A 16,119-nucleotide genomic window follows, 5' to 3' on the forward strand; every position below is an offset into this window, starting at 1 on the left:
CTATGGCACTCTGGACCTGGATGCTCCTGAATTACCTCATTCATAACGTTTATTTTAATACCCGGCAAGTTGACATGTTTGTCTCTCCCTTCACTGAACTCTTTAAGGACATCTTAATCCTTGTTATATCCCCAGTAACTAGTGTCTAGCCTCTAAGTGACACTCATGAATCACCTAAGCAACATGTCCGTGAAAGGCAAAATCAGAGCAATCAGAAATATCTGGGTCTGAGATGAGAGCAAAGATGGCTAGACTCTGATAGTATTACTTCCTGAGGCCTCTGCATCTTACCATCTACCCAGCTGCTGAAGGTAAAAAATTCAATGAGTCATCCAAGATTTCTCCTTTCCTGCACAAAGATTAAGAATGGCCAGTAAGCCAGAAGAAGTGTGTTTTCTTCTTTTCTTTTTGAGGTTCACATTGAATCCACTATAGGGTTCTTTTTTGTGTGTGTGTGGTACGCGGGCCTCCCACCACTGCGGCCTCTCCTGCTGCGGAGCACAGGCTCCGGACATGCAGGCTCAGTGGCTATGGCTCACGGGCCCAGCTGCTCCGCAGCATGTGGGATCCTCCCGGACCAGGGCACGAACCCGTGTCCCTGCATCGGCAGGCAGACCCTCAACCACTGCGCCACCAGGGAAGCCCCTAGGATTCTTTTTTTCTAATTAATTAATTAATTAATTTTATTTTTGGCTGCGTTGGGTCTTCATTGCTGCACGCGGGTTTTCTCTAGTTGCAGCGAGAAAGTACTAGTCTTCGTTGCAGTGTGCGGGCTTCTCACTGCAGTGGCTTCCTTTGTTGCAGAGCACAGGCTCTAAGTGCATGGGCTTCAGTAGTCGTGGCATGAGGGCTCAGTAGTTGTGGCTCTCCAGCTCTAGAGTACAGGCTCAGTAGTTGTGGCACATGGGCTCAGTTGCTCCACAGCATGTTGGATCTTCCCAGACCAGGGATCCAACCCGTGTCCCCTGCATTGGTAGGAGGGTTCTTAACCTCTGTGCCACCAGGGAAGTCTGAAGAAATATGTTTCTAATGAATAATCAATAAAATTGTGACTCTCAGATTTCCCATTTCTACAATGTACCCTAGTTTACTACTGTCATTAAAGCTACAACTATCTGAAGCCCATTTTTAAGGTACAACCAAAAAAAGCTATACAAAAAACACTGAACAACTATATTTCTAGATGTAAGCAATATTTAACCTAATGTTAAAGGTTAACGTATCCCAATGATTTTTAAGTTAGAAAACACTTTTGGCATAAGTCAAATAAAACAATGACTATAAGGAGAAAAATATATTGTCCTGGTCCCCAAACAGGCCCTATTATTCCTTTTGGTGATATAGATTGGTATGTTCTTGGTGGGATTACTGGTGACATATCAATCTTTCCTCTTGAAAATAAAGATTTTTTTTCCCAAAAGTCATGAGACAAATGAAAAATCCTTCAATTTTTACCATTTGTTGCTTCTACAATTAAAAAAAGAACTTCTTGGGCTTCCCTGGTGGCGCAGTGGTTGAGAGTCCGCCTGCCGATGCAGGGGACGCGGGTTCGTGCCCCGGTCCGGGAAGATCCCACATGCCGCGGAGCAGCTGGGCCCGTGAGCCATGGCCGCTGAGCCTGCGCGTCCGGAGCCTGTGCTACACAACGGGAAAGGCCGCAACAGTGAGAGGCCCACGTACCGCAAAAAAAAAAAAAAGAACTTCTTCAATTCTTCACCAAAATCAAATCCAAGCAAATTCAGATCTTAATATAAACACCTCCTGGATTTTTAAGATTCATGCAGAGTAGCATTTAATAACTAAAATGGATTACATTAAAGACATTATTCTGAAATTACATAAAAACTCATGATGATTCTCCAAAATAAGATAATAAAGAACATAATTATTGACATATAATTAAGAACATATATAGTAAGTTTTGACTGCTAAAGTTTAAAATTCAAAAAGAGGGACCTCCCTGGTGGCCCAGTGGTTAAGAATCAGCCTTCCAATGCAGGGGACGTGGGTTCGATCCCTGGTCTGGGAACTAAGATACCACATGCTGCAGGGCAACTAAGCCTGTGTGCCACAACTACTGAGCCCGAGCGCCGCAAAGAAGAGCTCATGCACCACAACGAAAGATCCCACATGCTGCAACTAAGACTCAGTGCAGGCAAACAAATAGATAAATATTAAAAAAATAAAATTCAAAAAGAAAAAAATTTTTATTCAGGTTAACAAAGGGGAAAAAGCATCCCAAAATAGTCACTGCCTCAAAAGTCAGGAGGCTATAAAAAGTTTTAATGCAAATAAGGATTACTGTAATAAATATCAGTGACTAGCCAATCATAAATGCTTAAGATTTCAGGAAAGCAATGATACTTTTTAATTTAGTGCCATAGATAAACTCAATTTAACTTTGCAATATGAAAAACCCACTTTTTTCTTGAAGACCTGGGTAAAAGAGAAGAGAACTTAGTAGAGTATATAAAATTCAGTCTTCATCTTATCAAAGAACTACTAAAACCCAGCAAGAAATACAGGCATATTTAAACTAATAGGTAACGTAATGAGAACACAGTAGATATCTTTAAGATTTTTTACTCTTAAATAGAGGTGAAACTTCGATATAATAGAACATACAGTAAATAAAAAAAGACAAGGAAGGTGGTTTATAAAGTAATGGACTAATCTTCAAGATATTTTGAGTGAAAAAAGGTATAAACTACAGTATGTTACCTTTCGCGTTGAAAGGAGCAGGAGACTGTGTGTGTGTGTGTGCACGCACGCGTATGTACATGTTTTTGGTGGTCTATATAAAAATTAGCTTTGGAAAAATAAATAAGAAACTGTTAACACAAGGGCTATCTTGGGGGAGGGTAACATGGTAGGTGGAAAAGAGTAAAAGGTAAGCTTTTCCTCAGTTCATCCCTGTGTGTACTTTGAATTTGATCAATGTGAATGTATGTATAACAAAAGAAAAAATTAAAAGTACTTTACCTTGCACCATTGTTCCTAATGACTTCCACAGTTTCTTTAACAAAATATCGATCCTTGACATACGCAAAAATATCATCACAAATTTCATGTAAGCGTGAACGATGGGTAAGGTTGGTCAAGTATAAAACTGGAATAATTAGTGGTTCTGGAAAACTCTGAAGATTCTGTCTTGCTTTTTTTTCTGACTCAAGTGCTTCCTGATAGGTCAGTCCAGGTCTACCCGTCACAGCACAACTCCACACCAGACTGTTGCACAGAATGGTTCGTTCAAAAAAGTCACTGATTAAAAAACAAAAACAAAAATCCATTACCTATCATTTCACAAATTTTACATTAAAAGCTGATAAAAGGATTGTTCCTTTATTGCAAAATTTTACATAGACTCATAGAACTCAAACAAAAGTTTAGTAACTGGTCAACTTACACATTAATATTACAAACATAAGAAAAAGTATATTTAAACTAGACATTTATATTTTGCAATTTACAGGTATATTCAGCCAAAATTGGATTTTGATTTCTATCAGTTTTGAAACTGAAGTGAAACAAAATAAACTCAACCTTTCTTTTTTCCTTCTAATTTTTAAGCTTTTTGTTCCAAAGCAGTCAAAACATTGTCAATTCAAGCACTTAACTATGAATTTTGAAAGGTTTTAACATAATAGTGAAAAACTGGGAAATCTAAGCATCAAACAATAAGAGAAAAGTTGAATAAACTATAGTACTTCATATAATGAAAAATCACAGTCATGAAACAGAAGGAGAGTTTTTAAATAACGTAAGCAGGGAAAACAACTTTCCAGTCTGCTTCCCTCTCATATTTTTTCAAAGTAAAAGCTTATCCAAACAATATATATAATACGGTCCCACCTGTGTTAAAATTAAAAAAGAGAAAGGAAGAAAAAGAAAGGGTAGAAGGAAGGAAAGAAGGAAGGAAGGAAGGAAAGTAGAGAAAGATAACTTAAGGAAGCATAAAACATTCCTGGAATGTTATACAAAAATCAAGGTAACAGCTATAGAATGGGGATGGGACTTAGGGACCATTCTACCCAGTGTTTTTCTGCACTGTTAGGATTTCTTACTATAAGCACTAATTTCTTTTCAAAAACTCTATTCAGTCATTTTTAAAATGCTAGAGATCTACTATATGGAAAGATTTCTAAGGTATATTAAAGAGAAAAAAACTCAAAATCACTGAATGACATAATTCCAAATGCATTAATTATAATAATAGCAAAAACGTGCAAATGATCGTATTTATACAAATACCATAAACAAATATTCCCTATGGAGAAAGGGAGGGACTGGGAAGGAAGGAAGAGGAAAATATGTTATTCTAAATAGTTCCATATTGTTTGAATTTTTATAATGAGCATGTATTCATATTGTTGTTATAATAAAAATATTTTTTAAACAGAAAAGGTTAGACATATGCAAAAAGATTAACAGTAGTTGCCTCTAAGTGGTTAAGATATGGGTAAATATTTTGCCCACCTCTATATTTCAGTCTACTTTTCAACAGTTATATGTAACCAACATAATTCACTATTCTCTAACTTTTTCTCCTTCCTGAAATATCCCTTTCCTTCTCATCATTCTAAAAATTATTAAAACTGTTACATGTTTACTTCCTTGTTAGTATATCTGTACAGGTTACCCCTGTAGTAGTCTGATCTCCAAAGAAGATTTGGAGTAATTCCATTAAGCTAGTTTCATTTGCATATTTGTCTGTGGATTCTATGAGAACAACAAAAAATGAAATCTATGGAAGTAAAGAGAAACTAATCATACCTTAACATAAATGAGATCTAAAGAGATAATATACATATGTCAACTTACATGACTAATTCAGTACAAGGGAAATCCTTTTGAAGTACGTACCATTTAGTAATGGGGATAATGGGTGTATATCATTAAAATACAAAGTAAAAAGTGATTATATTTACAAAACAGAGGCAGATATCCTTCGGGAATTCAGAGGAAGGGAAGGAGGAGAGGCAGGCACAAAAGATCAAGAAATGCTAGAACATCTTTGGGAGGAACTGGCATGAAGAGTTAGGATGAAAAGGAAAAGTGGAGTTGAAGAAAAAAATGCCAGAGGAAAAAAATGAATATAATTTGATTCTTATAATAAAATCTATGTCAGATAAATAGCTAAGTGAGAGGCAACAGACATACCCAATAGAGGGTTATCAACAGGGCAAAATAAAATGAATGAATGGATGGATCTTGAAAGAGGTCTTATTTAATTTTTACTGCCTAAAACTGCAGTTCACTTAGAAAGCTTTATAAAAGTTTTAAACTTTTTCCTTTAGAAACAAACACAGATTCCCAAGCCACATATATAATGTGTGTGAGATATTCTAATAATTTAAACTATTTATCTAGTACTACAGGTGACCTTTGAACTATGGGGGGAGGGAAGGATAGAGGTGCTGATCTCCACACAGTGAAAAATCTGTGTATAACTTTACCATCAGCCCTCCTTATCCATGGTCAACTGTAAGAAAAATATATTTCAAATCTAGATGTTATACATTAACTAGTCTCTAAGCTAGTGCTATCAAAAGTAGAATGCTAGCTACACATATAATTTAAAATTTTCTAGTGGCCACATTTAAAAATTTTTAAAGACATTCTAATGAAATTAATATATTTTATTTAACCCAATATATTCCAAAATAGTTCAATATGTAACCAATATTGAAATAGTTTATTATTTTTTTTTTGGTACCAAGTCTTCAAAATCCAGTACGTATTTTACATTTACTGCGCATCTTAATTCTGACTAGTCACCTTTCAAGTTCTTAATAACCAATGGCTCCTGCGTTGGACAGCACAGCTCTAGCCATAGCAGGTGGGTATTTGATAGCCTGGGGTATTTGCTGCCATTGCAGGGGGACAGACTTTAGACTCAGCAGCAATAAACACTATTCTGTTTAGATTTGTTACCATTGTTCAAAATACCAAGGAGAAGAATGGCACAAGTGCCACAAACCTCCACTAAACATGTGGATAGACAGTAACCAGCGACAGTACAGCTACCCTTCTTCACCCAGGTTCCCAGAGCCTCCTGCAAAGTGTTTGTTCTGTTTGTTTCCTTTGTGTCTATCTACCCTACAAAGGTCTTACATTATAGTCCTGCTGTGCACAAAGATCCACCCTCAGGAGGAGGGAGGCAGGACACACTACCACAGTGGCCATCTTTTTAAATTAATTTTTATTGGAATTTTCTTTCACAGTGGCCATTTTAAAGCAAGGGAAATAAAGCCCAAGGCTACTTCTCCCTATTCATCACTCCCTATTCATCATGGCGCCATCTCTAACATTACATACCTTCACTTACATCCACGTCTATATTCTGCTCTTCACCCATTCAACATACACATTCAAATGTGTAGGATTTTGTTAATAATGCTGAAACTCTAGGGGATAGGTTACAGTGCCTCTTCAATTTCAATATTATAAGAATATAAATAACAAAAATCTTACAAGCAGCACATTTTTATTATTGTGAGTAAAACTTTATAAAACACAAAGTACTATTTTATATCAGTTTAGACTAATACAGGTTATTATGTCTCCAATTTATTGCTACATTCCTTCAACAATCCTCTTTACTAGAGATGGGCGTACTACTGGCCCAGAGGTCAAATCCAGACTTCCACCTGTTTGTCGAGTTTTATTGGAACACAGCCACACCCACATCTTTAGGTATTGCCTATGACTGCCTCCTCACTATATCTGTAGAGTTGGGTTGGTGCAACAGACATCTAATGGCCTGAAAAGCCTAAAATATTGACTATCTGGCCCTTTAAGAAAACGTTTGATGACCTCTGCCCTTTGCCATTATTTCTTAAGGAAAAATTGCTTCTGAGTTACCAGGTCAAGTACTGGTAAGAACACACTTCTAAAACAAAGTCAACAAATTAAGGAACAAAGGGTAACATATTGTTAACTTGCTGAGTATTTGGAAAACTAAAAACCTAAGAGAATAAGATTAAGAATGAAGTGACATAAAAACCAGAAACCAAATACAATTCAGAAAAGATAAATGCAAAGCATACTCTATTTACTTAATGGCCCAAAATGTATTAACTAGACGTAAAGCAAGGTAAGAGAGATACAGCCCAATACTGCAGAAAAGATCTAAGGGACATAAGCAAACTCCTCTGTCTACAAAATAATCAGTAACTGAGAAATGCAGCCATAGGTTAAAAGCTAACACAATTCCTGACTAAAACAGCATATGGTATGCAAGAGAAGGAAAATATGGTTTATAAGCTTAGAAAAGTAGTAATTGCTAAAAGACAGCATAGGTTGTTCTAACAATTTCCTTCACTGAAGGGGTTACAAGAGCAGGAGATTAGGTGATCATGGGCATGGCAGACTATACATGCCTTATAGGGAGAAATAACTGCTAGATGAAAATTACATTTATTACATTTATTCATAAATGGTGAGGGGGAAAGTTCAATTATAAAGCTTAGTTTAAAAAAACACTTTACTACTACTTTGCACTTTACTTAGTGCTGCCTCAGACGAACTTAAGATAGTGACATACAAGGCAGGCTCCTAAAATCTGCAGATGACATTAAGGTGAGGAATAGCAGTACAGATTTTTAAAATCTAGACAATGAAGACTTAAGTAGAAATCAACAAAGGTGAAACATTATAGCTCCATCTTTCAGGACCCAACTCATATGTTATCGCCTATCTGAGGGCTTCCTCAATTCCCCAGCAGTTATCAGTTCCATTTTCTATCAGTTCCATTTTCTATGTTTCCATTACACTGGCTCCTCAGAACATATGTGATTTATGCCACTGTGTTATAGACATACAATCACTTCTCACTAGATGGGGACAAATTATCTCAGCATCTCCAAAGACTTTCCAAAGTACAGTGTTAAGAATAAGCAAATATATTCTCATCGGCAGTCCACATTTACTTTTATGTGTATCTAAAAAGAGAAAGTACACATGTGAATGGGAAGAAGAAAGCAAAGTATCTGAATCTCAGCTTTGTCACTTGTACAATATGACTTGGGTAATTTATACAAACTTCACTGAACCTGGTTCCCCTTCTGTAAAATGGGGACAATGTGTTCCATAAACAGTTAATATGAAAATTAAATAATACAGTATGCCCAACATACTATATGTGCACTCAATAAACATATCAATTCTTACTGCTTAGGTACCCTATTCGCAGAGAGATCCTAGAAGAATACACAGAAGAATAACCTGTACGGTAGAGCAACAATGTCAGAAGAACACATATAAGACCTGAGAATCTTTGAAGAGAAAGTTTGGCATTGGGAAGGAGGTTAGGAAAAGGGATTAACTGTAGAAGGATTATCAGTGAACATCCAAAATCCAATCTGGATGCCCCAAGTATAAAATCTTATCAGCTACATAGTGGTAGACTATTTGCAAAGAGGGTTGAAGGTGTGCAGGCTCCTTAGAAATGACTTTCACGCTCTTCTCACAAGAGGTAGAGCCTATTTCACCACCCCTTGAATCTGGGTTGGACCTGAGATTGGCTTTGACCAACAAAATACAGAAATGACATTGAGAGATGTCTACTTTCACCCTCCTGGAACTCTGAGACCAAGGTCTCTGGAAGAAGCCGCCCAAGTTAGCTTTCTGAGGATGAAAGACCACATGGTGAGAAATACCATCCCAGTATATTAAATTATCACATAGTACACTTTAAATATGTTACAATTCTGTTTGTCAATTATACCCGAATAAAGCTAGAAAACACACACACACAAAGAAAAGACATCCCAGCTGAGGTCCCTGACATATGACTGAGGCCACCTCTTACTCCATCTAGCTTCAGCCAAGCCTGACTTCATCTGACTCCACCTAAATGAGAGAGCACAGAGAGATGAGCAGAAACCACAACGGCAACCCAAAGAATAGTGGGCAAACAAAATGGATGGCTGTCTGAGCCACTAAGTTTTAGAGTGGCGTGTTATGAATAACTGATAGATATATTCTGTCTGCAGAAAAGAAACATGGTAGCCTGCTAAGCAGATAAAAGGTTAAAATGCAAAAAAAAAAAAAGTATTTAGGAATCTCTGTTATACCATCCACAGAAAAAGGACTCATAGACCCAAATACCTGGGCCATGTGGCAGACTTATTCCTAAAGAGGAGCTGAACATCTAACTTGAAGACGCTAGCTATTAAGATTATCCTACTCTCCTTGAAAACCCTATGCTCACGAAAGGGGCTTCTGATAATAACTAGATTTCATACATAGCTTATTATCAGTTTGGGGACTGGTCTATGTGAAGGGCACTTTTCCCTATAAATTAATGGCATTCTGGTTTTTGCATACAGTATCTAGAATTTAATCACTTGGGAGTGTAGTAAAAAACTCAAATGTCTGAGCAGACTGTAGATCATGGTACCTTCACAACGATCTAGGCAGCCAGCTTGAATTCCAAGCAATGCCCCTATGTTTTTGGTGCATATTTATGCAAACTTTAGCAAATATTAGGAAGAATTCTCTATAATAAGCACTATGTGATGGTAAATATGAACACAAACTCTAGAGTCTTAGGTATGTGAGTGAGAACTCTAGTGTCACCAGTTGCTAGATAGGTCGTTTTTGAACTGATCTTGGACTTACTCTTCCTTCCTCAATCCCAACCTCCTCATCTGTAAAAAGAGGACAGTTGAAAGGACTGAATTAACAAGTTGAGGAGCTGATGAACAATGAAAACAGGATGCTTTATAAATTAGTCAAACACTTTTCACTGGACAGCCAGATTGAAACATAAGCTGGTCTGTCAGTGATGTTGTGGAAGAGACTCCTACATTGTATATGAAAAGTGTGATTCACTCACAGATGGGAAATACATTCCAATTCCAAGAGTCTAAATGCCTAAAAACAGAAGTCATTTTATTAAGGAGATTAAAGCCACTATGTAATACAAATCATTTTCCTAGCCCACAAATCTAGAATTTCTGGTGTTCAGACTTGACTGCTCCTTATTTGAACATCGACAGACAAAAAAAAATTTTTTTAAACAAAATTATTGTCTGCTAACTAAATTACAGAATAAATTTTTATCTCCTTTAAAAGATTAAACTATGCACTTTATTCTGTTCTCTTTATCTACGAGCTTCGTTTTTCTTATATTTTTTCCCCTAGGTTCCATATATAAGTGAGATCATACAGTATTTGCTTTTCTCTGTCCAACATTTCACTTAGCATAATGCCTTTGAGGTCCATAGGTATTGCTGTAAATGGCAAGATTTCATTCTTTTTAAAGACTGAATAATATTCCATTGTGTATATGTACCACATCTTCTTCACCCATTTATCCATCAATGGACACTTAGGTTGTTTCCATATCTTGGCTATTATAAATAATGCTGCAATGAACATGAGGATGCATATATCTTTTCGAATTAGTGTTTTCATTTTCTTTGGATAAATACCCAGAAATGGAATTGCTGTATCAATATGGCAGTTCTGTTTGTAATTTTTTGAGGAACCCCCATACTATTTCCCATAATGGCTGCACCAATTTATATTCTTATCAATAGCGCATGAGGGTTTGTTTTTCTCCACATCCTCCCCAATACTTGTTATTTCTAGTCTTTTTGATAACAGCCATTCTAACATGTGTGAAGTGATACCTCATTATGGCTTTGATTTGCCTTTCCTTGATGATTAATGATGTAGAGCACCTGCTGGCTCTCTGAATATCTTCTCTGGAAAAATATCTGTTCAGATCTTCTGTCCATTTTTAAATCAAGTTGTTTTGGTTTTTTTGCTATTGAGTTATATGAGCTCTTTGTATATTTTGAATATTAGTCCCTTGTCAGATATAAGATTTACAAATATTTTCTTCCATTTCGTAGGTTGCCTTTTCATTTTGTTAATGGTTTCCTTTGCTGTGAAGAAACTTTTTAGTTTGACGTAGTCCCACCCACTAGTTTACTTTTGCTTTTATTGCTTTTGGTGTTGAATTCAAAAAAAAAATCATTGCCAAGATGTATGTCAAGGAGCTTACCACCTATGTTTTCTTCTAGGAGTTTTATGGTTTCAGGTCTTATGTTCAAGTCTTTAATCCATTTGGAGTTAATTTTTGTGTATGGTGTAAGACAGTGGCCCAGTTTCATTCTTTTGCACTTTAGCTTATGCATTCACCTACAGTTAATGTGCTATTTTTAATGAGTCTTCTTTATTTATGGAAAGCAGGTCAAACAAGAGCTAGCAATTAAAGAGCATATAGTTAAAACAAACAAACAAAATAAAGGAGTTTGAACTGTATAATCACCAAGTAACCATCTTTGTCATAGTCCCTGTCTCAAAGAATTCAGAGTCTAGGAAAAGAGAAAATGTGATGCAACAAATACATTGCATTACCATGCAATAACTGCAGATGTTACACTAGATAAAATGAAGGGTGACCGTTGCTGCTAGAAGGACAAAGGAGGAAGTGTTAGGCTATAATATCAGGTAAGACACACAAAACACTATTTAGCAATTAAAAGGTCACTGGCAACCTGTACTAACCAGAGTTAGAGGCAGTTACTTTGCATTATGCTGGGAAGTGAAAAAGGTGCGGAGGTGTAGTAAAACTCTTTGAGACTGATTAGAGAAAGTTATATTCAAGAAATCAAAAACCCGAACAAATAGGTGAGCATAGTGATCTTCAGACAAATACAAAAGAAAAATATTCAAAATAATGTACTTAAAGGATAATCTTCAAACAAATTCACATAAACCAATTTGTGATTTAACGAATTAGTGAAAACAGATGTTTCCTTCATAGTTTCTCCAGACTTGTGGCAAGGGTCAGATTACCATAATCTGCAGACCACCATATACCATCCACCATGAATGCATTTTTAGAAAGATCTCTTTGTAATCATCTAAGAGAAAGTAATCCAAATTTTAACACAATTAAATGGCAGTCTTCTTCCAGTTTTGTGCCAATTCAAAGTCATAAACGTTAATAGCTAAGAACATCGGTAGTTCTGCTTTGGTCAGGGTAAATGATTAAATATCTTTGCTCCCAAACCAATCACCTCTCTTAAACTGCTTGTAATTTCCAAAAACCCAAACGCTTCAGCACAGAGCAAAGACATTTTAATTAAAACAAAACATTTTAATTTTAATATCATAAGACTACAAAGGACAAAATTAAAACATTTTAATTTTAATGTCATAAAACTACAGGGGACACAGTTCCTTAACATTAATGGAAGGTAGGTTTGGAATACCAAAAATCTCTTCCTCTATCATCAAGAACCTAAGTATCTGAAAAGTGTTCAAATTCAAAGAGGCTTGCGGCCATATTTATGCTCCCTTCTAAAGTGAGAAGAGTGTCTCAAAAAGACTGCTTACATAAAAGAAGAAAAGTTTAAATTTAAGCCCATTTCCTATCTTGTTGGTGCTTTTAAATACAACTTCTTGAAAAAAATTCAGAATTACCAAGGATTTTAACCTAAATCTTCTTTAAAAGTAAGACATCATCCTTGTCAAGTTACTTAATCCAAATTCACTTAAGTAGTTACAAGACTGAACTCTATTTGAGTAACAAAACAAGTCTGTACAGGAGCAGAGTAAGATGTGCACTCGTATTTAAAAGTACTGTCTGCTGAAAAACTTCTCTAGATATGACATGTTTACGTGTAACTCCTGTGGAGCCGAAGAAAAAGGCTTGCTTAAAATAAAAGCTCAAAGGAACTGTCCTTTCTAACTTCACTAGTCATTTCTCAGACAGGTGCTGAGTTTGCTTAACGCCCTCCCTCCAGCAAGCCCCCACTCAGAAAAGGTGCCTCCTACACACAATTTATTTGGTTGCTATAACACTTGGTTTCTAAGTCACAAAGGGACTCCTTCTGAGTGGAGAGGATAAAGCATAAGAAAAAGGGAGGATCAGGCTGTTTCAGTGATTGATCAATTCAGGTTCTCACTTGGTGATCCTGTTTAAACACAGAGCTCTAAAACGCCCCGTTATTTGGTGGCATGGGACAAGGGGATCTCTTGGGATAAACCAGGCAAGGGACTAAAAATTGAGGGGTTGAAACTACACAGGCAGCAGCTCCGGATTCTTGTCAAAACAAAAGCGAGTGGCACATGTCTGGCGGCCCCATGCGCAGGGGGATAAAGAGGAGGCTGGCTGGGGTTGGAGTTGAACTTGTCTTAGCCCCCTCCCCCAACTCCCACCGCCGCGCTCCCGGCTACGCAAAACCGAAAACAAGGGGGCGCCCAGGGCCCTGCTCTCTCCCCCTCCTTTTCCCCCGCCCAGTCCCGACTTCTTCCTCACCCGGTCTCCCGGGGGCGGAGACGCCGAGTTCCCCAGGGCCGGGAGTTAGTCACCGAGAAGAGGCGGTGACAGAGCGCACGGTTCGCTTCGCACACTCCGAGGCCTAGCCGCACCGGACCAGAGGCGGCCGGCGGAGGCTCTAGCGTCCCGGGCTTGCCGGGGAGCCCCCTCCCCGGAGTCTCAACTCCGCTCCCACCCCACCCCCGCCCCTACCCTGGGCAGCTCCAACGTCAGGCTCCACTCCCGACCGAGGAAACGATGCCCAGCCCGGCCGTTTCCTGCCCCCGGGGGCAGGGATTCCCTCCCCGGACCGGGGGACCGCGGCTCCATGCCGCTGACCCGAGCGGGGATCCCCTCGGCCGCCGGGCGGGGATCCCGGAACTGGCCCCGGAGCGCGCGTGTGGCCGCGGCGGGGAGGGGCGAGGCGGGGAGTTTCCGCCGCTCGGCGGCCGGGAGGCTGCCGCGACTAGAAGCTGTCCCCGCGGCCGGCCAGGGACCCCAGCCTCCTCTGCCCCGGCCGGCTCTTCCCATGCGCGCCTCGGCCGGTCGGGCCTCCCGGGGGCCCCGCGCAGTCACCGTGTCGGACTCAGGGGCCAGAGAAACGCGGGCCCGCGGCCACCCGTCACTTTCCAGTCGCCCCGCCAGAAACCCGGGTCTTGGAAAAGGAGAGAGACAAAAGGACGCTGGGGAGGGAGTCCCCACACTCCCTCGCACCCCCCGCGCCCGGCCCGGCCCTTACTCGTAGTGGCGGAAGATCTCGTTGGTGACTTTACAGTAGAAAACTTCCTCGTCGGGCCGCAAGTCCGCGGGCGGCTTCTGGCTCACAAACGGCTTTCGGTGTAGCAGCGGCATCTCGTGTCCGCCCGCGGGCTCTCCCGGACCCTCGGCCGCCCGCGCCGGCCCCGCTTCCCTATCAAAATTGGAGGGAAAGGAAAGCCGGTAAGGTGGGGAGCGCTCGGCGGCGGCGGCGTGGGCCGGTCGGCGCGCCGGGGGAAGCTCGACTGCCTTTTGTGTGACTGATGCGCTGCGGCTGCCACCCGAGCTGAGGTCGCTTCTGTCGCGGTCGGGGTATTGAGCCAGCGGAGCCGCCCCACCGCCGCACGCCGGGCTGCCGGTTCACAATGGGGCCAAACGCCCAGCCGCGGGCAGGCGGTGCGGGAGCGGCGGCGGCGGCCCCCTCCCCCAGCCCCTGCGGCCGCGGGGCTCAGAACGTGCTCGGCGCGCAGCCGGCCGGCCCGACGCCGCTAGGGAGCTCGCTGCGGGCGGACCCCGGCGCCGCTCCGCTTTGTTCCCCCGCTCGCCTACACTTCTCTGCCGGCGCCGGCCGGCTCCCGAGCGACCACACCAAGCCCCTCACCTGCAAGCACGCCGGCTGCCACTTCTCCACCTTCTCAACTACAAAGGCGGCGAGGGGAGGCTCTGTCCCCCCGGGGGGTCGCTTCTCGCCGGCCCCTCCGCGCCGCCGGCCGCCGCTTCTCCCGCTGCCACGGCCTGGCTCCTCGCGGGGGATCGCGTCCCACCGCCACTTCCCCGCCTCTCGGAGCTCCTGGGAAGTTTCTGATCTACTTTCGGCTCAGAAGGAGGAAGAGCTGTTGGGAGGAGCTTTTCACTTCTCGCTTCTACCTTTTTATTGGCTACTCGATGACTTTTACAGCCTGTCACTGATACAGGAAGAGACGGAGGAGAGCCTGGGAGAGCTACATTATTAATTAATGGAGCAACCCCTTGTGAAGAATCAGAAGCATCCTCCATGTTTGCGATTATCAGCGCAAAGATCTGGGGAGAGAGCTGGGGTTTCAAACAAATAGCTAACAAAGTAAAGCCTTCGTCTTCAAGTCTGACACCAGCGCTTGGTTCCACAATGGGAAAAGGATTCCAATTACGATTTAACTTGTATTTTAAGGATGGGAAGAGAGATGAGGAATAAGAAGTGAACAGTATTTTGAAATTTTCTTTTTCAGAATTAGAATTCACCTGTCTAAAAAAATACTTTGCTTGTATAAACATTCATCTTGAAAATACCTTTCTTGACACCGTGCTCTTTAATACTTAGGACAATTCAGTCAAAGTCTTAGCAGAGGAAAAGACCAAGAAAGTATACGTCAGAAAATGTCATCATGCCTATAGGACCCGCTCATATTTAAAACTAAAAACCACACCTTTAAAAAGTAATATTTAGAGTACGCCGCTGAATATATTATGCAAGGGATCAGTATTTAATTCAATCACTCAATTTTAAAGATTATGAATTTACTAGTGAAATTTCCCCTAAAACAACTTTCCCATATCTATGATTTCCATTTGTTGAACTAATTTTAATGCATATAATACATGTGACTTTTGAAGTAAAAAATATTCGAAACTACACATAACTCCAAATGTTTGCCAGCTTTGTATTAAATGGGCGTTTTTGCTACTGCCCTTGACATTTGCTTATTTGCAGATTAACCTGTAAGAATGTGTCTAAAAGACAATAAGTTTGAAGAAGTCCTTCAACAAAGGATGTAACTAATTACTAATACTATGAAATGATCTCAGTTGTAAAAACAATGTGGGATCATCTTTGTATCTTCAAATTAAGTACATATGTACATTGGAGCAGAAAATGTAAGGAATCTATCCAAATCTCAAGAGTTATTATTTTTAAACTTCTTTTAAGATACTTCTATGGTGGCTAGCAAAATAAAATTTTGTGATTCAAAAATCATTAATAAAATTAATGCACCTTAGTGTACAGATGCAAAAGTCAAAGAGGCTTTGAAATGCTCTGAGTAGCAAGTATATTCCTTAGCCTGGATAAGCTCTTCAGAAAATTATGCATGCAAAGATTTGGTGTT

General features: G+C 40.2%; 2 protein-coding genes across 3 annotated transcripts in view; both read right to left on the reverse strand.

Moving 5' to 3' along the window:
• BAZ1A (bromodomain adjacent to zinc finger domain 1A) overlaps positions 1–15,153 on the reverse strand; it is a 94,710-nt gene extending 79,557 nt beyond the window's left edge. Inside the window, exons 1-3 of one of the 2 annotated variants that reach the window (XM_029237516.1) lie at positions 14,640–15,153; positions 14,022–14,192; positions 2,983–3,261 (exon numbers count right to left, since the gene is read on the reverse strand). In XM_029237516.1, coding sequence (XP_029093349.1) covers positions 2,983–3,261; positions 14,022–14,134 — 392 coding nt within the window. In that variant the 5' untranslated portion in view covers positions 14,135–14,192; positions 14,640–15,153. The remainder of the gene's footprint in view (positions 1–2,982; positions 3,262–14,021; positions 14,193–14,639) is intronic. The other variant, XM_029237515.1, reaches the window with a different exon arrangement.
• Positions 14,645–15,908, reverse strand: LOC114904080. Its single transcript, XM_029237517.1, has one exon. It carries the CDS (start codon positions 15,287–15,289, stop codon positions 14,678–14,680), a length of 612 nt encoding a protein of 203 aa, XP_029093350.1. The 5' UTR covers positions 15,290–15,908; the 3' UTR covers positions 14,645–14,677.
• Positions 15,909–16,119: the final 211 nt, after the last annotated feature.

Source organism: Monodon monoceros, unplaced genomic scaffold, assembly GCF_005190385.1.
Source record: "Monodon monoceros isolate NGI ecotype Baffin Bay Population unplaced genomic scaffold, NGI_Narwhal_1 Super_Scaffold_21, whole genome shotgun sequence".
Lineage (NCBI taxonomy): Eukaryota > Metazoa > Chordata > Mammalia > Artiodactyla > Monodontidae > Monodon > Monodon monoceros.

Coding starts and splice junctions, on each gene's coding strand:
- LOC114904080 (XM_029237517.1), bottom strand. CDS start 15,289: ATGTTTATACAAGCAAAGTATTTTTTTAGACAGGTGAATTCTAATTCT.